The following is a 24,974-nucleotide window of genomic DNA, read 5'->3' as shown; positions in this document are numbered from 1 at the left end:
ACCTGCATCACTAAGCACACACTTATTCAGATCATTTTGACATGGTGATCATGAAGTTAAACTCTAGCAGTCAAACAATTTTGACAAACATGCTAGAGTAAATTCTTAACTTCTGCCATAATCTTAGCATGACAACTGAGATACCACCTTGAAAGAGTAAATCACATCCTTCTCACATTTCCAAATAAATTTATCTTTATGAATCGATTCAAATAGAGGAGTCTGCATAATTTTCACAGCAGCTTATGTACCACCAATTCAATGTTCCAAGCTTTCCTATGGCTATAATGGAACAACAAATTTCAAATCGTTAGTATGTTCGAAAAAGGATCTAATAGGTTTGGTCATCCCATTCCTATCATGCAACCAATATGCTCCTAAATTGGTATAATTAGTGTATATCAATGATGCCTTATTTAAGACCATCCCAAATGATTGATTTTTTATTAGTCTAAATTCTACAAAGATCGATCTGATAATGAGGTATATTATGATTTAAGGATGTTTTTTTTTTTTTTTTTATCAAAATAGTCCTTGTAAAAAAAAAAACACTTATTAATTTTTTTTATCAAATTCATCTTTGCATACATGAAAGTTGACTTGAAACTCCATGTCAATGTCACCGTTAACGATTGAGAGACTAAATTGTTTGAACATTATAATATCAAGGGAGACCTTTGCTATTTCAATTAATTCAAAGAAAAAATCGATTGATTGGTAAAAAATCGAGGATGACAAATATTTGTGTTTGTTTATAAGTTTGATGAATTTTTTTATAACAGTTTTTTCTGAATTTTTTTATTTTGTTGTAATAAAAAATATAACAATGTTGACATTTTATAAGATAACGGTTTAAATCTAAAAAGAAAAAGATAAAAGACGAAAATACTACCTAACTATAATGTTATTCGAAATTAAGTTAAGACACAAATTGTGTAGTTTTTTTACCCTTTGTTTAATTAAAAAACATTTTTTTAAATAAAATATTTAAAAGAAATTCAAAAGTCTAGTAGTAAAGTACAATTATTTGGTAGATAAACCAGGGGGAAGAAGGAAGGAAGCAAGAAACTTCAAGGTATTGACTTGGAAGATGTTTGGTTGATGATCATAAAACCAATTTTCCTTTCATCAAAACATCTTCAACAATTGTAAAAGGAAACAGAAGAGACACAAAAACCAAACAAAAAACAAAGATATGATGAATCAAAACACTTCTCGTTTGTCACCACTTGCAAAACCCTTCACTCTCAATCGCTCTTCTACACCAAAGCCCTCTTCCAATTCTGACAATCATGATGACCCTTTTAGTTCTTTGCTTGATTCTTTTCGACAAACTAGTTTCAGTTCAAAGGGTCGTTCTGTATCGTTGAATGACACTGTCAAAATTTCAACTTTGCCAGCTCAAGGTGATGAAAGTTTGCGTTTTGAAGAACACCCTTTTCTGGAATTGCATAAAAATGGTGACTTTGAAGTTGATGTGCTTAATTGGTCACACTTTGAAGTTGCTAATACAGCTAGTGATGTGAGCATGTTTCAAAAAGGTAGCTTTTTTTTTTTTTTTTTTTTTTTATGCAATTTTGATTAGATATGCTTGTTTTTATTGATTTTCAAGTCCTTGCTTTAGACATTTTTTAAAGGGATTTTGAATATTCTTGAGAAATATGAAGCATTTCATGTTTCAATCTAAAATTAGAGAAGTTTATATATTTTTTTGGTATTAATTAATGTTATTTGCTTTCCTTAATCGTTCCTCTAACAATGAAAGAATAGCTAAAATGAAATTTACTGTTTTCATAAAAAAACTTATCTGGAGCATAACTTGGTGAGCTGATAGCGGAAACCTTTTTTTTTTTTGTGGTGGCTAGGGTTCGAACCCCAAACCTTGCATATTTTATGCATTGTCCATACCAACTGAGTTAAGCTCACGAGGACCTATATCGGAAACCTGATAGTAGGTGTAGTGTCCCAATAGATCTTGGATAAGCTCTAATACCATCTTAGAATTCAAGGTTGTCCCTAAACTCAAACTTACAAAACTGGCCTGTAAGGTGAAGACTACACCACTTATAAACACATTGTCACACCACATCTCATCCAACATGGGACTCTTAAAAGTAAATTTTAATTCATTGTTAAAAAATTTGTTCTTTTTATTTTTCATGTCGACCTTTACCTCTACTTCTGCACGATACGTTCAAGTAAACTATCAATTAGAAAAAGTATACAACTTTTATATTAGACATATGCTTCATGAAATGCAGTTATTATATATCATCATAAGCTGGACAACATTATATATATTTTTTTGTTTTATTATCTTAGTTTCCCTATTACATTGGAATCTCACTAATGTGATCATTCAGCCATGACGTGTAGAAACCTTTCAGCAATAAAATTCATGCTTAAAGAGTTGAGATTTCAATTCTTTCCTCTCTAAGAGTGAAGAATTACAAAGGCTCTGCACATAAATGCTCTACAGAAATTGTTTAGGCTCAGTTTCCTTTAGAAATCAAAGTCAACTATATTCACTTATCTGCAAATATAAAATTTGGAGGTCTAGAGAAGTTGGTGATGTTTTCTCCCTAAGCCCCTGTGCTTCTCTCCATCTTCAAATTGGTTAGTTGAAAGATAAGAAAGCTATCATTTTATTTCACTCAATGTTGTTGTGAATGTCCAAGATAGAAATAAAATGACTCTTTTATTGATTCCTATTCTTGAAACTATTTTTAAGATTAACTTTATCCATGCGTGTCACTGTATACAGTGGTAAATTGGTCTCACATAAAGAAATTTACAATATTGATATTTGAAGTGATGGAAATGTTTTTGCTACGGCTAAATCATTGTCTTGGTTGCTCAAATTATGCTCTTATGTCTAGTATTGTTTTGTCGTACTTTGAACTGACTCAGTTATGCTTCTGAGTTAGGGCATCAAAATCTTGCGCCAATTTGGCATTGACCACTAGTGTTTTTTTAGTTAAATTTTGAATTTGATGTTTAATGACGAGTTTTGACTTCATGCTACCTTTAAAATTTTATTTAGAATAAAAAATAAGACAAATAAATGAGAAACTGTGGAATGATTTGTGCAGATAAGCCTGCCGTTGATGTGTTGAATCCCTTTCTAAAAGTGTCTGATGGCATTTTTGAAAACAACACCTGTACAATTGTGGGAAAAGACATTCTATCGAATTCTGAAGGCACAAAACATGCTGTTGATGAGTCTAGCTCCTTTCTTAAGGCACAAAACAAGGTTGCCCCACTGAAGATATCAACTGATATGTCTTCTGCTAAAAGCACTCCTCAAAATCCGTTCTCTAATAATTTGGGTGATAGTGACACTGATGTGGATTCTCCTTGTTGGAAGGGAACACCGGCTCTAAGTTTAATTCCATCGGAAATTTCACAATCTGTACAATTTCATCATGTTGAGAAACCAACAGAAAAACATAATACTTTAAATCCTCGAGCTCCACAGTTCTTTCCTGGTATTGGATATGTTAAGGACGGTTTTGTCTCTTCGAACTCTAGCGCGCCTGTAACTACTAATTTGTTGTTGGGAGAGGACATACTCATGAAAACTGTCATGGAAGAATCTCTAGTAGATTTTAATATGGGAGAGTTTCAGTATTCAACCAACATCAACGGAATAGAAATGGCATTTAATATGATTAATGATCCAAGAAGCATCTCTGTGGATCCTCTGCTAAATTCACATTCTATGATGACTCAGTCTTCATCAATAGAAGCAACTTCAAAAGAAAAACTTGTAACTATAGGCGATGTTGATGACTTTGTAAAGGGAACTGAAAATCCCAGCGCTAGTAGGTCAGCGAATGAGGTTTTCCCTGCAAAGGGTCGTTCTCCAACATCACCGACATCATCATCTCAAGCTAAGGTTTTTACTGATCTTCTAAAAAGATTTGAAGGTTTCTCCAAGTCTTTAATTGAATCTCCAAAACCTGACGTTAAGGTAATGGTTGGCGCAATGCATGTTCTTTCAGAATTGCTTGCAAAAACCTGTGTGGACGGAGTTGATTCATATTGTGAACATGATCTTAGTAGGACTATGATCCTGCAAATAATCAATAATCTGAATGATTTTAATGCAAAAGTAGGCGGTGAAAGGACTTCAACTTCAATCCTTGACTCAACTCCTGCAAATAGTTCTTTTTATCTTGATAGATCATTAAAGGTTACCAAGGTATGTATGATCTATATTTTTCTAACCAATTTATGCACAGCAGCAGCCTAACAGTGCCCTTTTATTTCATTCTCTGCTCAATATTTACTGTTCTGAAAACTGAGATGCATATATGTCGACATTCAAGGGGCTCGAAATGGAAAATGTAGAGACCCTTACTGTTCCAAATCCAAACCAGCTCTATCTGCAAAATGGTAATACTGGAAAAGCTATAGTTTCTAATGTGATTGGTCAGAGTGGACTGAGTTCTTTTGCATCTAGCAGTGGAGGTGGCACCAAGAACGGCAATGAAGTTGGTCAGGTACCCATATGGCTGCGTGCTAGTAACCAGAATCAAATCTGTTTGTTTTTTTAAATCTGAAATAAATTTCCGAATTCTTGTAGCTTCAGGTCATTCGGAGAAGTCTAGGGAAAAATCTTGATTTTGACAAACAAATGCACCCAGAGGAATTGTTGTTTTGGAATTTATGGCTTGATTCTGAAGCAGAACGTTGTTATAGGAAATTTAAAACTTATCGTTGGCTTATGGAAGCTGGTGTGGATGTAAATTGCAAAAATGTTGCGGTATTTCTCTCTGCCTAAAAATACTATAGCAAGTAGCAAGCTTACATTTCCTTCTCTAGGACTGGTTGGATGAACACATTTGAACTTACCTACTTACATAAGCACTTGTGAGACTGTTTGACAGGGATTATGGAAACAACTTATGACATGGTCATAAACTATTTTCAGATTATTTCCATAAGCTCTTTTGGATAACTTTTGAAAACAGCTTATATCTTATATAAAAACAGTTTATCTTTATTGTATCTTTTGTTATAGAAATAGCTTATACATAAGCAAATATGATAAGTGCTTATGCTATAATAAACACTTAATTAAGCTGTATATCCAAACAAGGTCTATAGGTGATAGATACATGCATGCATATGCATATAAGCGTCTATTTATTGAATATAATTAGCATTGCTGCTCTTAAAATCTCTTAACAACTGCTGCTATATTATGCATGCTAACATGGGTGATGAATGGATTGTGTATTTCTATTTTCAGGAGTTGTGGAGGTGACACTTACCAGTGCTTAGTAGTTTGTAGATCAGAGACATCATACATATTATCAACTAATTATTGGATAAATATCTACTTGTACAAAAGTAACTGATTCATGAATCCTATGGATCTGGACTGTTATCAAGAGGAAGACAACATTCTACTATGGTCCCACTTAACTAATTTTCTTCTTCTGGTTCGTCTTGTCTTAAATTTGACAGAAATATGCACAAGCTAGTAAGTCTAACTATTTTGAATGAGAAAAACTTCTGTGTATATGTTGATCTTCTATTCATATCTGGATAATTAGGTTTATTAACTTCTTTTGTTTGAACTTATGGTTGTTATCCTCATTATTGTGGTGGAAATTGCCTATTTCAAACACAATAATGTGAGACAAAAGCTAAATAGGAAAATACATTTCTCATGTTAAATTTCACTTGATTTAATCATGTGAAAGTTGTGTTTCCTTTTCATGAGTGTTACCTATTCAATCTCTGAGATTTACTATACTTTTAATATCACAAGGTGATATAAAAAGACGATTCATTCCAATGCCAATAATCTACATGTTATGATACAATTGGCAGATAACCTGATCTTTTAAACATGTGGTCATGAGTTTGATTATGATGCACATACAAAAGGACGTCTGCAAGAGATGTCAAATCCTTAAAAGAACATTTGTGAATAGACACGTAACTTCGTGCTTTAGGGTCCCTGCTGATGATGGGTAAATGATGGTCTATGCTAGCTCATTCACATGATATGATGATTTATATCATCCTCACTTGTTCTATATCCTAACTTAGAAGCTACTATGTTAACCACTTTCGTGTAAAATATCGAGAAATTGATACTACACATGCATTCTTTTCCCTTTTCTGTTACTTTTATCCATGCATTGTCGCTGGTGCCAACTTACTTACGGTTGAACTCAGAAATTTGAATTATATAGATTACATAAGTCAGCGTCAGGATCTCTCAATATTGTCATATATACTTGCACAGATTGATATAAAGAGTTCTGTTTTGAGTAAGCAATGGTTGACACTTGATACCATGATTCAATAAATGCAGTGGTTGACACTTGTTTTGAGTAAGCAATTGGTTAAGTTTATGGCAGTTCAATTTTCACATAACATGCTTTTGGGGTGGGGTGAAAAGCTTTAAGCTACAACTTAAACACTCAACTGTAGATTATTCATATAACTGTTTTTAAGGACCAAATCTTGAAAATTTAGTATGGTTGTATTTAAAAAAAAAAAAAAACTGTGAACATGGAAGTGAAGTTAGAACATTTAGGAAAATAAATTGTCCTTTGCTAGTTAAGCATCACACTGTACTAATTGGGAGTAATTACTAAACCAACTGTTATAAATAAATAATAAATGCTAAGATTTAAGCTGAATATGGTAAGGAGAATGGGATGCACGAAACCTTGTAAGTAAACTGTCAAGTATCATCATTCATCATCAGTTGAGGGCCTTGAGTCCTACTCCTCCATTGAAAGTCAAATTCTTTCATATATATTACGTACATATTAGCTGCCTTAATTAATCCCTGAATCTTTAAAACGAGTTACCGACATATTAGCTTTTAAACCAATTTTAATAAATTTTACAATTTGTTAAAAGCATTATGAAATTTTGAATTGTGCCCCTGCTTCTAAATTCTAATAACATCTAATGTACAATCACATCTTCAAAATATTATATGCTATATACTTGGGGTTTTTAACGTCACTGGTCTAATAAAAAATGTATTGTTCTTTTATCGACCAAGTTATTTATATTTTATTTATCACTATTTTATACTTTTTTTTTTTTTGGGGGGGGGGGGTGTTATTTTATACTTTTAAATCAATGTCCTAAATTCTACCAAAAAAATAAAAAATCAATGTCCTAAAATATGAAAATAGACCCTCTTATGCTAAAGTATTTATTCAATTTTACGTCTACTATTTCATCACCTTGAGAAATAAAAATCAGAAACTTTTTATCAAAATGATTATTATGAGATTAGAATGATATTTCTCCATCCAATTTTCTTCATTAAAAAGCATCCCTATTAATATTTTGAATATTAGTTTGGTTGAAGAGTATTGGTCAGTGGTTATGAACTTGTAGTTGAAGCGTTGTTGTTAGTTAAAAGACGTACATGTTCCAACCAAATCCTTCCTTATACTTCCCGCAATAAATTCAAATCTTTATCCTTTTCACATGAAAAAGAAACATAAAACAAAACAAAAGAAATGAAAACACACGTTGCTTCTGATCTATGTATGTGTCTTTGTAAATACTAAATAGTAGTGACTTTGTGTGTGAGCTAAACAATGAATGAATGACACCAACCACTTAACTTCTGAAAATGAACCCACCATACTACAATCACCTTCACCAATAATATTTCAATTTTTTTTCCAACTAATTCTTCCCTTAAGGATTGCTTCATTGACTCTATATGCACATTCATATAAAGCCATAAAAGAGTATAGTTTGAGAAGTTAAGGGTCATAGAGTTTATGGTCCTTGAAGTTGGACATAAACAAAAATGATGGAATCAGGAGTTAGCTTTTGTAACTCTTGTGGTGAACAAGTTGGAGTTGATGCTAATGGAGAGGTGTTTGTGGCTTGTCATGAGTGTTATTTCCCAATTTGTAAGGCTTGTGTTGATTATGAGACCAGTGAGGGACGTAGTGTTTGCTTGAGATGTGGCAATCCCTATGCTGGTATGGTAACACTAGTCCTAACTGTACACTCTAATTCTACACATTTATATTTCCAATATATGGATCTGTAACTTCTTTTGTACTTTTCCTTCTAGTTTTCGTGGCATGGTTGTATTTGACTTGGAATCTTTCAAGAATCATGATCAAAACATGCTCTATGTTTTATATTAAGTGTCATATTTACACACAAAAAATGTTTCAAAATAAATTTGATTTTATCTTTTCAACGTAGCGATAGTTATTTTATTCTAATTGTACAATCTAATTAAAAAGAGGCAGAAATAAATCATTTGTCATTTTTTATTTATCCATTCAACGATTTGAAGCATTCTCATCTATTGTGAATTATTTGTTTCATTCACTTAGGTTCATCACATAAATTTTTGTGTGAAATAAATATCCTAAAGTTTGTTTCATTTTGCATATTTTGTAGATAGAACAAGAGGTAAGGATGACACCAAAGTTCCTGCAAATCAATCCACAACAACGGCTGCACAGATCAGCACTTCTCAGGTAACGAATTTACATTAACATTAGTACATTACAATAGGTGTGCATAGTAATTAACCTTAGTTTTTGAGATTTGGACTCTCTGCGATCACAATTTCGACGATCCCAGATATCAAAGTTTGGTGAAGTCCTAGTATGAGTCATCCGATCTTTTCATCTAACAGTTAAGATTCATAGTCTACAGCACTGCAGAGAATCTAGGTCCAGCTTTTGGGAAAATATAAATTTTTAAGGACAATAGGAATTTTTTGTCTGTATATACTTTAAACTTTATTCAAAAATATTGTCTAGTTGTTCAAATTTTCACTTAACAACCTCTACTTGCATTATGTAGGATATTGGACTCCATGCTAGGCATATCAGTACAGTGTCCACAGTGGACAGTGGTAAAGAAGAGAGACTTTAGCTTACATTTCTTGTAAGTTGTAACAATATCTTTAGAAGTACAAACTGATAGTCATAAGTTTGTTTGTTTTGTAGAATTAAATGATGAGTCTGGGAATCCTATCTGGAAAAATAGAGTGGAAAGTTGGAAGGAGAAGGGCAAAAAGAACAAGAAGAAAAAGGAAGCACCTAAGGCTGGAAATGAGACTCCAGTTCCACATGAACAGCAGATGGATGAAATGCAGTAAGTTCAATGAGAAAGGAAACACTTTTCCTGAACAAAATTATATAAAATGCATACTGTGAAGTGATCTTTTTTGAATGTTTTCATTGTGTGACTTTAGAAGTATTTATGATTAAGGTCAAACATTTTTTATGATATGACGATTACGATTGATTGACAATGTAGCAAATCTTTACACTAAAAGTAAATATGGATTGAATCCATAATATTAAATATCAATTGTTGATTTTGCATCAATGTATTATGGACCACGTCGTTGTAATTGCACGAATAAATTTGCTAATGAACATTTTCACTTGTTTATTATTTTTGTTGGCCTTGCTCAATATTTATTCTGATCTATTTTGCAGGCCCTCCTCTGAGGCTGCAGCTGCTGAGCCACTTTCAGTGATAATTCCAGTCTCAAAATCGAAACTTGGACCATACAGAACTGTTATAATCATGCGGCTCGTAATATTGGGTCTGTTTTTCCATTATAGAGTTACACATCCAGTTGATAGTGCTTTTGGTCTGTGGTTGACATCTATCATCTGTGAGATCTGGTTTGCTTTTTCCTGGGTGTTAGATCAGTTCCCTAAATGGTCTCCTATCAATAGGGTTGCTTTTACGGACAGGCTCTCGGCAAGGTAATTGGAAGCTATTTGGAAATTTGTTCCTTATACTTCAAGAAAATGAATCAATGGAAAATATACAGTAAAGTAATATCTAAATGGAATGTAAAAACTGATATTTAATATGTAGTATACTAGTATTTACTTTGAATGCTGAGTGCTAAACTTTATATTGCCATGTCAGGTTTGAAAGAGAGGGTGAACCTTGTCAGCTTGCTCCTGTGGATTTCTTTGTCAGTACAGTTGATCCGTTGAAAGAACCGCCGTTGATCACAGCTAACACAGTTCTTTCTATCCTTGCCGTGGACTATCCTGTGGAAAAAGTATCATGTTATGTTTCAGATGATGGTGCTGCAATGCTGACATTTGAATCCCTTGTGGAGACAGCTGACTTTGCAAGAAAGTGGGTTCCATTTTGCAAAAAGTTTGAGATTGAACCACGTGCACCTGAGTTTTACTTCTCTCAGAAGATTGACTATTTGAAGGACAAAGTTCAACCTTCTTTTGTGAAGGAACGTAGAGCAATGAAAGTAAGCAACTGAACTTAAAATGTCTTTTCTGTAGTACTGAATTGTTTAATCAATTCATATAAAATGAATTGTACGGTCATATATTTGTTAAATATATAGAAATTCTATGAATGAAATTATGTTGAAATTGTATGATCGCAAAAATGAAATTATATATTTGTCTCTGATACGCTAGACTCACCACCTTGTTTCTGACATTCAGTATTTAGAGAAATCTATTCATGAGTATCTTTCGTTTTTATCAGAGAGAATATGAAGAGTATAAAGTCAGAGTTAATGCTTTGGTAGCTAAGGCTCAGAAAACACCAGATGAAGGGTGGACTATGCAAGATGGAACCTCTTGGCCAGGAAATAATTCACGCGACCATCCTGGCATGATTCAGGTATATCTGTTCATTTTGTTTGAAATCAAATCTCAATGATGAGAGGCACAGTCGATTAGTCAGATACCTAGTTTGTGCAACTTGGCTATAGAATTATTGAAAGGACCAAATATTGTTGATGTATGTGACATCATTATAATTAATTGGCTTTATAGAGCTAATTGTATACTTCGCGCAGACACAGTTCTTCACCGATTCAGCTTTCATTTTAATATCTGTTATCATCGTCAGGTTTTCCTTGGACACAGTGGTGCTCACGACATAGAAGGAAACGAACTTCCAAGGTTGGTCTATGTTTCCAGAGAGAAAAGGCCAGGTTACCAACACCACAAAAAGGCTGGTGCTGAAAATGCACTGGTAAGATCAATAGATACTTAAGATTAACAATTTATATAAGCTCGTCAAGATTTTGTAGGGCTTGACGCTTATTTCGATTATTATAGGTGAGAGTGTCTGCAGTTCTCACAAACGCTCCCTACATTCTCAATCTTGACTGTGATCATTATGTTAACAATAGCAAGGCTGTTCGAGAAGCGATGTGTTTTCTGATGGATCCAGTAGTTGGTAGAGATGTTTGTTATGTGCAGTTCCCCCAAAGATTTGATGGTATTGATCGTAGTGATCGATATGCCAACCGGAACACAGTTTTCTTCGATGTAAGTTTAAATGAAAATGAAGAGTTTTACAATCTATACTTAGTGTATGCATTGACTTTAACAATTATGAGGCGAAAATCATGGACATAATTCTTGATGTGTTTTCTAACCTTGACACATTTCAGGTTAATATGAAAGGACTTGACGGCATTCAAGGACCAGTATATGTGGGGACTGGATGTGTTTTCAATCGACAAGCGCTTTATGGATACAGTCCACCTTCTATGCCCCCATTACCAAAATCTTCATCTTGTTGTTGCTTCCGCTCAAAGAAGCCTGCCAAAGATGTCTCAGAGCTTTATAAAGATGCAAAGAGGGAAGAGCTTGATGCTGCTATTTTTAATCTCAGGGAGATTGAGAGTAAGCAAAATAGTTTTTTATTTTGTTAAACAGTTTTACTTTATAGACTCATTAATAAGGCATATCTTTCGGTTTCTTTTCTTTGTTGCAGACTATGATGAGTATGAGAGGTCAATGCTTATTTCACAACTTAGCTTTGAAAAAACATTTGGTTTGTCCACTGTTTTCATTGAATCTACACTAATGGAGAATGGTGGTGTGTCTGAATCTGCGGATCCCTCAATGCTGATCAAGGAGGCCATTCATGTAATCGGTTGTGGCTACGAAGAAAAGACAGCATGGGGAAAAGAGGTTAGGAATTCATGTTCTTGTATATACTTTTTCAGTTCCTTTCAGTGTCTTGTAAGATAACTTGTAGTTTAAGTAATCAAATACCTTGCTGTATTGTGTATTCAGATTGGTTGGATATATGGTTCAGTGACTGAGGATATCTTAACGGGGTTCAAGATGCAATGTCGTGGATGGAGGTCAATTTATTGCATGCCCTTAAGGCCTGCATTCAAAGGGTCAGCGCCAATCAATCTTTCCGATCGTTTGCACCAAGTTCTTCGATGGGCTCTTGGATCAGTTGAAATTTTCCTTAGTAGACATTGTCCTCTTTGGTATGGATTTGCTGGTGGTCGTCTGAAACTGCTGCAGAGACTGGCTTATATAAACACCATCGTTTACCCTTTCACATCCCTTCCCCTCGTTGCTTATTGTACTTTGCCTGCAATTTGCCTACTCACAGGAAAATTCATCATACCAACGGTAATTTTCTCATCTTTATTTTGGTCTAACATAAAAGATCTACGAATTTTGCTGTGATTCATATGAATTTTAATCAATGAAAGAATGCAATAGAAATAGTGTTAGAAAGCGTGTTAGAAATATAGTTTCATATAGTATTTTATCTTCCAATAACTAATAAAAAACTAAGAAGAAAATGTAACATTATATAATATAAAGTCATTATTAATGATTCTAAGTTCTTACATCAAATTGTTGTGGCTAATTCGATGCAGCTATCAAACATTGCAAGTGCACTTTTTCTTGGACTTTTCATCTCTATTATATTGACCAGTGTTCTTGAGCTGAGGTGGAGCGGTGTTACCATAGAAGATTTATGGCGTAACGAGCAGTTCTGGGTAATTGGAGGTGTTTCGGCTCATCTTTTTGCTGTCTTCCAAGGATTCCTAAAGATGTTAGCAGGTGTTGACACAAACTTCACTGTGACAGCAAAAGCTGCTGATGATGCAGAATTTGGTGAACTATATATGATCAAATGGACAACACTCTTAATTCCTCCAACAAGTCTTATCATTATTAACCTTGTTGGTGTTGTAGCTGGATTTTCTGATGCACTTAATGGTGGATATGAATCTTGGGGACCACTCATTGGAAAAGTTTTCTTCGCATTTTGGGTGATTTTTCATCTTTATCCATTCCTTAAGGGTCTTATGGGTCGCCAAAACCGTACTCCAACCATTGTTATTCTTTGGTCAGTGCTTTTGGCTTCTGTCTTCTCACTTGTTTGGGTTAAGATTAATCCATTTGTGAGCAAAGTTGATAGTTCAGCTATTTCTCAGACTTGTATTTCTATTGATTGTTAAGTCTCATAACACCAACAATTGTGCTTGCCAAAGTTTTGATCATATGTTATGATATGGATTATATGTGAAGATGTTGATGATGATTCAATTGCAAGGTGTGCAAATCATTAGCAATAGTTCTTTGTTGAAATGTGTAAGCATTTTGAATTATAAGGTTGTGTACTTTTATTCCATGCTTTGGACAATTTTTCTGTGTAAAGAGACCAATAATTGACTGGTTATAGATATCAATGTAAAAATAGTGGTTTTTTCTTCTTCATTTTGATCTAGAAATTGAAATTATTGAGAGAAAACGAATATTTGCCATACTCATGTTATCTACCTTGTTATATGATTTTTCAATTATAATCATGTAACTCCGACTAATTAGTTTACTTAAATATTTCACTTTTTATGTTGAGATGTGTTATTTAGATGCACATTTATGTTGAGATGTGTTATTTAGATGCACAAAAGCCAAACACACTATAAAATATGGTTCAAATGTAAGTCATATTAATGTGAGGAGAGAGAAAAATACTATATAAAAGTCGGAATCCATATATACATACAATGTTGATGTCGGATTTTGTGTTAGAGAAACATTTATGTTTCACGTGATACCAAAAAAATTAATTAAAAATTTGAGTACATAACTTTGTAAGTCAAATCCAAGAGAATCCATTGACGTTAAAACTTTTGAGAGAACTTTACTGTTCGTTGTATTTTTATCCACTCCAAAAAATTAGTTTTTGCAATTTTGGATAGATAATATCCAATTTAAACAAGTAATGGTAAGAAAAACAATTTATTAAGATTCTAAAACACAATGTAATTTATTGCTGATAATATGATGCCATTGCATTTGCATGTGCACCCCCATGTACTAACTTAAATCACTAGTATTTAAAACCACTTTATTTCCTTCCCATCCTTTGTAAATTGGGAAGAGTGTTGTTTATTATTTTATTTTTTTTGAAGGAAGAAGAGTGTTGTTTATTTGTCTTTATTCTTCTCAATTTTGAACCGTTATAAATTTATAATTCTTTAAGAATACTAATAAAATGACAAGTGCAATTCTGTAAATATCTCCAAATCAAAGGGACCAAACAAGTTCTGTTCCAACTTGATGAAGCTCCAACTGTGACCAGGTCACTATGAAAAGCTACACGTACAACATTAACACACACAAACACAAACACAATCCTAAATTCATTTGTTCTACATATGAACAAAACAACAACACATGTTTTTCTGAACCATGAAGCCACATCAAAATTTTCAACTCTTGTTCATTCTCTCCCTCTTCATCTTCATCTTCATCTTCCCCACCATTACAACTTCAGCATTTTCTCCCTCTCTCCCTCTCCCACCAACCCCATCTCCCACTTCACCTCCCTCCTCCCCAACCACCTCAAAAACCACTCTTGACCCAAAACAAATCACAGCCTTACAATCTCTCAACATCCCAACCTCAAAAGACCCTTGTACACAACCCTCTTACCACAATGCAACCCTCTGTGATTCCTCCAAACCCTTCCGCCACCTCATTTCTCTAACTCTTTCTAACTGCACCTCCCATCTTTCTCTCTCCTTCACTGCCCTCAAATCTCTCTCTACTCTCACCTCCCTTAACCTCATCAACTGTCCCATTTCCCCTTTCCACTTCCCTCAAGAACTCATCACCTCTCTCAAAACCTTCACCTTCATCAACAGCTTCAACAAAATCTCTGGTGTTTGGCTCTCTCAGCTTCATAATCTCACTGATCTTACTATCTCAAATGTTCAAGTCAAAGCTTCTGGTCCTTATGTCATTCTTGGTCACATGAACTACCTCAACTCTTTGACCATTTCTAATGCAAATCTCACTGGCTTTTTACCTGGTCACATTCATTCTAATCTGACCCATGTTGATTTTTCAGGTAATCAACTCAAAGGAAATATACCCTTTTCAATTACAATGCTTGAAAGTTTAGAAAGTTTGAATCTTTCTTCTAATAAGCTTGTTGGTGAAATACCCTCTTCCATTGGTGACTTGATTTCTCTAAAAAATCTATCTTTAGCTTCAAATTCATTTTCTGGGTCTATACCTGATTCATTTTCTTCTGTTCCTGATTTGGTTCATTTGGATCTGAGTTCAAACCAGCTTAATGGAACTATTCCAAAGTTCATTTCTCAATTGAAGAATATCAAGTACTTGAATCTAGCTAACAATAATCTTCATGGTGTTGTTCCTTTTAATCAAAGCTTTATTAAGGGATTGGAAGTGTTTAAGGTTGGTGGGAATAGTAACTTGTGTTATAATCATTCGGTTTTGTCTTCGAAATTGAAGCTTGGGATTTCTCATTGTGATAAGTATGGGAAGCCGGTGTCTCCTCCGGCTGCAAAGGATTCTTCTGAAGATGATAGTAGTGATGATGATTATGATGATAGTGATGATGATGGTAGCAGCAAGCATAAGAAGGATCAACATCATGGACCAAACAAGTTTGTTCTTGGTGTGGCTATTGCACTTTCTTCCATTGTTTTTCTTATTGTTTTTTTAATTGTTTGCTCAAAATGTTGCCGTGGAAGATGATTTTGGTTTTTAGATTAGGAAAATTGATTACTTGTTGAGTTCAGTGATTTTTTAATATATTTACTAATATTTATTTTATTATTATACAATGATTAGTGAGAACAAATATGGAAAACACACAAAAAAAAGGGATTGTTACATTTTGATAGGAATTTATTTATGTAAAATGTGTCCACTAAAAGGAGCAGAGAAAAAAAAAAAATGAAGAAACAAGTCATTGAATCATTTGTTTGTGCATTACATTAAAGTTTATTTTGTTGCATTATTGTCAACCTTGTTTGTATTTACCTGCTTTCTAGTTTCCACAGTAGCTCATGCTTAGTCTTTTGCCAGCAACTTTCACTAGAGTTTTTGTCTTAATTCTCAAATTTTATGCTATTCTGAAATCTTGTTAACTAAATTATATTAGCATTAAAAAAATTTGTACAAATAAAGAAGCCTCACGTTGTCTTGTAAGTACAACTCATATGTTAAAAGGTTGTAGGGATATTTGATATGCTCAGACACGAGTTTGAACCTGTGATTTTCAACACTTAGTGTGTTGTGTGTGTGAGTTTCTCTGATAGTCTTTTTAGAAACAAAAAAAAAAAAGACTCACTTTGTTACAACTGCAGTGTCTAGTCTATGACCGTCCATTTTCAGTTGTAGCTTTCCTTTTATGTGAGTTGTTAATCAATGTCAAAAATTTAAGTAAAGTTATAAACTTAGGAATATTTCTTTGTCCTTCTAAATTTTCCAAAAACTCAGTTTATACGTCCTTTTGTGTTAGTTGTTAATCCATTTAAGTTGTTTGACATGACATTTGTCTACTACCATCCATTTTTAGTTATAGCTTTCTTTTTATGTGAGTTGTTAATCAATACTTACTATCAAAAATTTAAGTCAAGTTATAAACTTAGGAATATTTCTTTTTCCTTCAAAATATCCCAAAAATTCAGCTTATACTTCCATTTTCATCTGCAGCTTTTCTTTTCTGTTAGTTTGTTAATCCATTTATGTTTTTTGACATGACATTCATATTCATTTTGGGGGGAAAATATCTTGTGGATATGATGACACTTATTTCATGTTGGGCTGCAAATGGCTAAAATTGTGATTTTACTATTTGTTTAGTTTTAGTAGAAGAATGATAGTAGCCCAAGTGAATGATGATGATTTGAGTGGAGTATAATAATAATGTATGGTTAATGATTTTAGATTTTTAGCTCTAGTCCAATTTTATGGCATGTGCCACTGTTAGTTGATTGGATATGTGCTGTATGTCCTACCTTCATCATATGCCAGCTTTGTGTTTTTTTTTTCTTCACCATATGCTTGATTCAGCCTCTTACAATACATCTTTGTGTGTTTTATAAGGATCAATTTGTTCAGGGTTTGTGCAAATTGTTTCACACTTCTGCTGTTTTTTCGTATTTTGTTGTTAAAAATATGGTTACCTGTGTGATGAAATGTGTTGTCATTTATTCAACAACATTGTCACCTAAAAACATGTCCTGGCTTGAGTACAGGACTGCCCCATCGTTTTATACAGAGGACTTTGTAGGTTATTTTATTACAAAAGTCAATTGGATATCATTTCAAAATCAAGATTCAAATATCAATATATGAAATTGGCTAATAAGTGAATTCCAAGTAAATGTTTTTTGATTTTGAAATTTGGCTTTTTTGAAGTGAGTAGTTAATAAAGTCAAGTTCTCCTAAGAGTTCTGATGATTTAGCTTATTGTTGCTTTCGGTGCATGTTGAACTCCCCAACAACTTACGCAAACAAATTCACAGTTAGAAGATATGTGTGGTTTATGCCGGATGTTCAACACAGATGTGATTGAGAAGGAACTAATCATAGTTCTTATTGACTGATTTAATTGAGATTCCTGATGTTTTATGTAAATCTCCGTATTATTAAGATGCAATTGCAATAGCATTTCTATATCCATTCTGACTTTGATTACCTTGTTGTCTAAGTGAAGACTGATAAACTGAAGTTTTATGTAAATGAGCTAGAGTGTGTACTGTAGATAGTAGTCATCTACCTATCAATTTGTTCAAGTTTTGAGGATTACAACCAACTTAAATGTGATGTAATTGGATTCTCTCAATTTCAATCTCTATGTGTGTCTCAACATCCTCCCAACTTTTTTCTTAATTTTTATTTCTCTTCGTTACCTTCTCTTTCCTAGTACTTGTGAAATAGTATCTATTGAGATATTAGTCTGAACTCTCAACTCATGAATCTCAACAATGTGAGACTCATAGTTCAAATAATGACGGTGCTCAAACACAAATATTCATTGTACAATCTACGGATCTTGACAACATGAAACTTAAATACAACTTCAATAGATGATACCATAACAAGAGTGTCAGGACGCAACAATTACACAATTTCTTATTAAACAATGTTTTATATTAAATCTAGATTCAAATATCATCTGGAATAAAGGAACATGAGTGATATTTCCAAAGCATATAATAATGTGCACTTGAAATTGACCAAATTTTATTGGGTTAAATATGTTTTTGGTCCCTATAAATATGTCAACTTTTCGTTTTAGTCCCTCTAAAATTTTCCTTCAACCTTTAGTCCCTATAAAATTTTCAATCTTCACTTTTTGTCCCTCTTTTAAAGTAAACTCATATGTAGAATTCATATTTTTTAATAAAATTTTCCAGAAAAATTCAAAATATTATAAGAATCACTCCAAAAAAAAATTAGAATTTTTTAACAAAACATAAATTTAATATGAATTTTTATATTTTTTACGGTTAAAAATTCATATTTAATTTGTGTTTTGTTAAAAAATTATAATTTTTTTTCAGAAAATTGTTTTTGAATATTTTACACATTTCTACACAATTTCATTAAAAAATACATAAATTAAGTTGAAAATAGGGACCGAAAGTAGTGATTGAAAATTTTATAGGGACCAAAAGTTGAAGGAAAATTTTAGAGGGACTAAAACGAAAAGTTGACATATTTATAGGGACCAAAAACATATTTAACCCAATTTTATTTCTTGATCCCCTTTTTCATCGGATGAATGAGGTCTTGATCTTGATTAACGAGGTGGCTACATCTGTCATATTAATCCGAGCCTCAGGTGAATCTTCACAACATCTCAATGCTAAAGCTAAGATATCATGAATTTCTTTCCAGTGTTGTGAGCCCAAATTGTAATCCATACCTTCCATACTGGAATTAGCCATTGATTCACTAATCCAAGTTTTCAAGGTTAATTCTTCTGAAAACATTTCATTTGTTGGCTTCTTTCCAGTGAACATTTCCATTAGCATTATCCCATAGCTGTACACATCTCCTTTTACTGAAATGGTCCCCCTAGATCCATACTCTGTATATGAACATTAATCACTAGTTATAAAAAAAATCTCAAACATACTTGTGTTATGATTGCCAATCAATAACAAAACAGAAAAAATATAATGTCTTCATGGTTTGACCAATTGGCCTAAAAAACGTATAAATACTAGATTAAAAAAAAAAAAAACTCAACTCACCTGGCAAATAATCAAAATTTGTTATTGTTTTTATTCTTACTAAATAATTGTTTTTGTTTTTGTTCTTTAAAACAAAAGTACTGTTTCATTCATAATAATACAGTATACCATATCAACCGATTTGGTCCTTAATCCAAATCTTTATTTTTTTTTTTTATAAATAAAGATATGTATTAAAATTTTTTATTATTTTCTCAAGTGAGTTGGACCTGACTAAACTCAAAGTGATAAGATATAATATGACTTAGAAGTCAAGAAAAAACCTGGAGCAACATAGCCAAGAGTAGCTAAAGTTTCAGTATGAGTTTTAGAATGTCCTTCATCTAAGAGCTTGGAAATCCCAAAATCACTCACATGTGCAATCATATCTTCATCTAGTAAAACATTACTAGGCTTCAAATCACAATGAACAGCTGGTATTGAAGAGCCATGATGGAGATACTCCAATGCAGATGCCACATCTATCATTATATTCAACCTTTGCAAGAAATCCAAATAAAAGTTATCAGAGTATAACCATTTTTCCACACTTCCATTAGACATAAACTCCATCACTAGAGATTTGAAATCAGGATTTGAACAACTACTGATAATTTGAACGAGATTTCTATGCCGGAGGTTGCGCATTGCATTGCATTCTGCATCAAAGCTTCTTGAAGTAGCTTCCATTGTTAAGTCAAGTACTTTAATTGCTATCATCTTCCCACTAGAAAGCATTCCTTGATACACAGATCCAAAACCACCCGTTCCAAGTAAATTACTCTCACTGAATCCATTAGTTGCTTGGACGAGTTCATAATAGGAAATCCTTCTTGGAACTCCTATAGTGGATAAACCCATATCAAGTGGACTTTCAACCTTCTTCCTTTTATGCATTTGAAGCATTATACATGCAACAATCAAAATGCCCAATACAACAATTATGAGTGATATGGATATGATTACAAGCATCTTTGTCTTTGACTTTTTCCTATGTTGATCACATGGAGGTACTTTTAAGCGAGGATTGCCACACAAGGCTTCATTATGCATGAAAGATTGAGCTGCGAATCTTTTGAAAGGTCCTCCATCAGGAATCTCTCCTTGCAATCTATTGTATGACAAATTTATGTATTTAAGATAAGAAAGTGATTCTAAGGATTTTGGGATCACACCAGTAAGAAGATTTTGAGACAAGTCCAAGAAACTTAAGCTTAACATTTCACCAAGTGAAGTTGGAATAGACCCATTCAATTTGTTATATGCTAAGGAAAAAGTTTCTAAAGTTGTCAAGACACTTATTGCTGTTGGAATGATGCTTGAAATTTGATTTATTGACAAGTCCAACAGTATAACAGCTCTCAAATTCTTAATCTCAGGTGGAAGATTTCCAATTAAAGCATTGGAGGATAAGTTTACCTCTAAAATATCTTTGAGATTCCAAAAGGAGGAAGGTATTTCAGAGGTTAACCTATTAGATTCCATATAAAACTTTCTAAGAGAAGTCATATTTCCCAAACATGTTGGTAACACTCCGAAAAGATTATTGCTTGTTAAATACAACTCACTCAAACTCTTAATTTCACAAAGCTCATCAATCGTCGACCCTTGCAGTCTATTGAAACCAAGATCTAAAGCTTGAAGTTTATGTAACCCATTAATTACACCAGGGATTGATCCATTTAAATCATTATCATTCAAAGATAATCGAATCAGGTTGCTCATGTTTCCAATTTCTAGTGGAATATTTCCATTAATTCCACAAGAATTTGCCCAAAAGTGTTCTACGGATAAGTTTCCAATGGACTTTGGAAGTTTTGATAGTAAACTATTCCCTGATACTTCAAGATATTTCAAATATCTGCAACTTGTAAGTGAAGTAAGGAAGTTGAATTCAAGAGAATCATCAATTAATGTCAAGTTATTACCACTTATGCGGAGAAACTTGAGGAATCTTAAATCTCCAAAAGAATTAGGTATGATTCCACTAAATTTATTATCACTAAAGTCAGCTGCAACGAGATTTGAAGCATTGGATATACTATTTGGAATTTTTCCAACAAATTTGTTTCCATGCATCTCCAGATATTGTAGGTTAGGAAGTCCAAATCCAAAATTTGATGGAAGCATGCCTGAGAAAGAATTTTGTACAAGAAACAAAATTTCCAATGTTGAAATGTTGAAGACTTTGGAAGGAATGTGCCCACTCAAGCTGTTATTTCTCATTTCTAGAAGCTGAAGTTGACTAAGATGGCCAATCTCCATTGGAATCGAACCTAAAATCATATATCATGGAGAAACAACAAATAAACAAAGCCACATGTATATGATGTTGATGAAGTGTGGTGTAAAAAAGTTTAGGGTATACCTCTAAAAAAGTTATTTTGTAAATATAAATCTTGTAACGATGTGCAGTTGCCAATTGATTGTGGAATGGTTCCTTCAAAATGATTATTGTATAGCGAAAACATTTCAAGTTTAGGAAGTTGATTACACGTCTCATCTGAAAGAGTTCCATTTAAATTGTTACGGCCAAGGTTGATCACTCTCAAAGAAGAGATGTTGAAGAGGGAGAATGGAATTTCACCTGTATTTAACATAAAAGTTTAAATTATGATTTACGAAAGACTTTGATGATATTTAACTAAATATTAAGTTTGAGGGATCCTTCTTTTTTCGTTTTAAATGTTCACACCATTTGAACCAATTTTCATCAATAGTTTACTTTTCTTACGAATTTATGTACATCGCATTATACACTGGAAACAATATTTCATCACCCAATACCACAATTGTTAACAACTAGAAGGTTGTAATATTAGACAAAAACTAAATTAGATCATATTAATTTTGTTGGATTTGATATTATAACATATAGTGGAGGATCTAGAACCCTTGATTAGGGATGCAAATAATGAATGTGAAAAATAATTTAAAATTTAAATGGTACCCATTAGTTTACTTAAAAGCAGAAACTAAAAGTCGAAAAATATTTGTGGAACCAAAAAACTTGCTTAAATATTTTAAAGATATAAAAAATGAAATTGTAGATATTTACAGGACCATAAAGTTATTTTGACTTTTTTTGATAAAAAAAAATGATTTTTGAATTATGTGATTCAAATAGATGAGTTGAATCTAATGAACCGAACCAAGTTACTCGCGAATTTTAAAAGTCAAACTCAAGTGAAAGAAATGTTCGTTTCGAATTTGAGTTGAGCTACGAACTGAACCATTTTTTATTGAGTCGAATCAAGCTCATATGAATTTGACTTGACTCGACTCATTTTAAGTCTTATTAGCAAATAAACACATCATGAATGTATATAATGTAACAATAAACAAGTGAAGGAAAATAATGATAAAGTATATTTGTACAACAATTTGTGACAACTCCTCTCTCATGCTCACATTGTGTTTTAGATCTCTTTCTCTTTTTTTCCTCTCTATTAATTTTGACCAATAAAAAAAAATTGTTGATCAAAAAATTTGAGTAAATACAGAAAAAAAAAAAAAAAATACGAGCCAACAAAGAGGACAAGACAAAAACAATTAAGAAAAGTAACTGTAAAATTGATTTGAAAGGTCAATCCAAGCTAAAATATTATGAGTGTAAGTTGCAAATGTCGAGGGCGTGCAACAGCACACCTAATTCTTGAAGTGATGATATGATTTAGATTTTTTTTTTATTTTTTATAAAGTGATATGATTTAGATATTATCTTACAAATTTAAAATGAAATTTATATTCTTTGAATATTCAAGTAAGCTTTTTGGTAAAAATAAAGTTTGGTCCAACATTTGAACATTTCCAAATATAAAGGACTAACTTGACATAAAAAAATATAAATGATATGTTTGAAACTTAATATAGTTCTGTCTTTTTTTTATTTTTAAGGATATATAGTTCCGTCTTTTATTATATTCATTCTCGTTTAATTATTTTATTTAAGTTATTCATGTACACACCAATAAAACCAATAAGTATTGTTACTATTTGATTATACCTGATCAGAAGGTGGTTGTCAGTGCTTTGTTTAATGCGGTGGTTCACGGTGATGAAAGGATTCTGGTGAGCGTTGGACCGAATGGGGGGTGTGTACCTGCGGACACTCCGACGCTCAAGTAAGTAGAGGTTCAAAATGGGGGGGTTTGAGAGTGAGATAGATTCTACCTTGGAGGCTGCAAGGAGCTTCCTATTTATAGAGGTGGGTGAATGCAGAGCCGTTGTAATGGCACACGTGTGTCCGGCGGTTACGAAATCGTAAGAAGTGTAACCGCCGGTGAGATATTCGCGGGAACGTGGGAAAGAGACGTTACTGTTCGTTTGAACAGGTCTCAATTGCTCCGAGCACCCCCTCGCGGAGAAGGGGTGTGTTGTGAGTAAGTTGCCAAATGCAGCATTTGGGCTTGGTTTGTTGTTGGGCCTAAGTAGTTAAGCCCAAGTATTTGACATGTCCAGGACAGTAGCCCCCAAGTCGTTGCTCTAGATGAAGAGTGATGACTTAAGTCGCGGCGGGGGAACTGATCGCGGAGGTCTAGTCGAGTTTGGGAAGTATCCGTGGTGGAACCGGACGGTCCAGTTGATGAAACGTGTTTGCACCCTGTCATGAGTGAACTTCTTGTCCGGCATAGACGAGCGTATCTCGAGGTTTAATACTTGTGATTAAATTGGCATTAGAGTAAAGAGCGATGTGCGTGTGAGCATATGCTCGCTGACCCTTCGTGTGTGTTTGCCATTCAATGTCAAAGCCATCTTGTCGGGAGTACGTGCTCGGCACTACCATGTTCGCCTATGACATTCAAAAGTAGGAAATATTCCCTCGTCAGAGATTTGGTCGTTTGTCATTCCGTAATTAATGTCCGTGTCTCAAGGGTGAGATTAAGGGGACATGATCTTTGGTTTCTGACTGCCACATGTAAAGGCTATGAAAGTACTTGAGTACCTAGCACCTTGATGGCGTCTCGGGTTATGTTTCCAAGACATTAATAGAACCATTGATCTAATCCTGACGTTTGAGAACCAACATAATTCAATCAGGACTGTTGGATGTGTTAACCGAGATGATCTAGGTCGTTGCCTCGTTTTTTTTAGTGAAAAGTCGTATGTGAATGGCTGCACTGGATCGCACTCGCCTGTTTTCTGAAAGGTTGCGAAGGGAGTATAAATATGTTTTAAACACATGTTTGGAACACTTTACATTTCTCTGTTTCTTAGCAACTCAATTTCCAGAATCCCTTTATGATTTTCAGTGTCGTTTTGATCCTTCAACTCATCACCAATAACTCCAGCTTTTCATCTCTAAAACAGGTTCGTCCTTCTCTGTATCTTTCTTCCTCTGTTGTATGGTTTTGTTTAAAACTGTAATCTTACATGTTTTTAGGGTTACTCCGTCGCGGTGGTTGCCACCGTTGTTTGGTGGTTTCCGCTGCATACGAGGAGTACTAGGACTTTAAGCCTATTTGAGTTTTAAGTTTTTGGATGAGGAAACCACTGGTGATGAGGAGTACTAGGACTTTAGGGTTTTGACTCGTCACCGTTAAGTGGTGGTTTGTAATGGTCCTCCTTTATTCTCCTGGTTTTAAGGTCTAGGGTTTCCTGTTGTCATGACAAACCTGATGTGCAAAGGAAGAATGGGTTTGATCGTTTTGGATTCACCATTTCTGTG

At 33.6% G+C, this 24,974-nt stretch overlaps 4 protein-coding genes across 11 annotated transcripts in view; 3 read left to right on the top strand and 1 right to left on the bottom strand.

The window, feature by feature from the left end:
- Positions 1-1,062: 1,062 nt before the first annotated feature.
- Positions 1,063-6,144, top strand: LOC146944137 (uncharacterized). 5 transcript variants are annotated; one of them, XR_015025858.1, is made up of 6 exons: positions 1,063-1,541; positions 3,093-4,204; positions 4,332-4,505; positions 4,589-4,768; positions 5,258-5,491; positions 5,845-6,144. XR_015025858.1 is itself a non-coding variant. In XM_085742553.1 (5 exons), the coding sequence occupies exons 1-5, from the start codon at positions 1,196-1,198 to the stop codon at positions 5,270-5,272; spliced, it is 1,827 nt and encodes a 608-aa protein (XP_085598679.1). In that variant the 5' UTR covers positions 1,063-1,195; the 3' UTR covers positions 5,273-5,681. The 5 variants fall into 5 exon arrangements, 3 of the variants coding, with proteins under 3 accessions (XP_085598679.1, XP_085598681.1, XP_085598680.1); XR_015025859.1 differs by having other exon boundaries at positions 1,063-2,616; XM_085742553.1 differs by lacking the exon at positions 5,845-6,144 and having other exon boundaries at positions 5,258-5,681.
- LOC146944136 (cellulose synthase A catalytic subunit 8 [UDP-forming]) lies at positions 5,353-13,514 on the top strand. 2 transcript variants are annotated; one of them, XM_085742552.1, is made up of 13 exons: positions 5,353-5,491; positions 8,419-8,498; positions 8,830-8,881; positions 8,976-9,123; positions 9,474-9,749; positions 9,919-10,264; positions 10,510-10,647; positions 10,879-11,004; positions 11,091-11,303; positions 11,429-11,663; positions 11,755-11,954; positions 12,060-12,413; positions 12,668-13,514. In XM_085742552.1, exons 4-13 carry the CDS (start codon positions 9,110-9,112, stop codon positions 13,253-13,255), a joined length of 2,490 nt encoding a protein of 829 aa, XP_085598678.1. In that variant the 5' UTR covers positions 5,353-5,491; positions 8,419-8,498; positions 8,830-8,881; positions 8,976-9,109; the 3' UTR covers positions 13,256-13,514. The 2 variants fall into 2 exon arrangements, with proteins under 2 accessions (XP_085598678.1, XP_085598677.1); XM_085742551.1 differs by lacking the exon at positions 5,353-5,491 and adding an exon at positions 7,763-7,985.
- Positions 13,515-14,308: 794 nt separating this feature from the next.
- On the top strand, positions 14,309-17,916 carry LOC146944135 (receptor-like protein 51). Of its 3 annotated transcripts, none has more exons than XM_085742548.1 (2): positions 14,329-15,732; positions 17,591-17,916. In XM_085742548.1, the coding sequence occupies exons 1-2, from the start codon at positions 14,496-14,498 to the stop codon at positions 17,638-17,640; spliced, it is 1,287 nt and encodes a 428-aa protein (XP_085598674.1). In that variant the 5' UTR covers positions 14,329-14,495; the 3' UTR covers positions 17,641-17,916. The 3 variants fall into 3 exon arrangements, with proteins under 3 accessions (XP_085598673.1, XP_085598674.1, XP_085598675.1); XM_085742549.1 differs by lacking the exon at positions 17,591-17,916 and adding an exon at positions 17,484-17,509 and having other exon boundaries at positions 14,330-15,732; XM_085742547.1 differs by lacking the exon at positions 17,591-17,916 and having other exon boundaries at positions 14,309-16,037.
- A 921-nt stretch (positions 17,917-18,837) lies between these two features.
- LOC146944134 (uncharacterized) overlaps positions 18,838-24,974 on the bottom strand; it is a 30,173-nt gene continuing 24,036 nt past the window's right edge. The window contains exons 3-5 of the mRNA XM_085742545.1: positions 21,675-21,893; positions 19,591-21,582; positions 18,838-19,161 (exon numbers count right to left, since the gene is read on the bottom strand). Of these exons, the coding sequence (XP_085598671.1) occupies positions 18,842-19,161; positions 19,591-21,582; positions 21,675-21,893 (2,531 nt within the window). The 3' untranslated portion in view covers positions 18,838-18,841. The remainder of the gene's footprint in view (positions 19,162-19,590; positions 21,583-21,674; positions 21,894-24,974) is intronic.

This window comes from Medicago sativa, chromosome 2 (genome assembly GCF_051527215.1).
Source record: "Medicago sativa cultivar Bolivia chromosome 2, Bolivia_mono, whole genome shotgun sequence".
In the NCBI taxonomy this organism is placed as follows: Eukaryota; Viridiplantae; Streptophyta; class Magnoliopsida; order Fabales; family Fabaceae; genus Medicago; species Medicago sativa.
The sequence above is the reverse complement of the archived record's forward strand: the minus strand, read 5'-3'. Positions and strand labels throughout refer to the sequence as shown.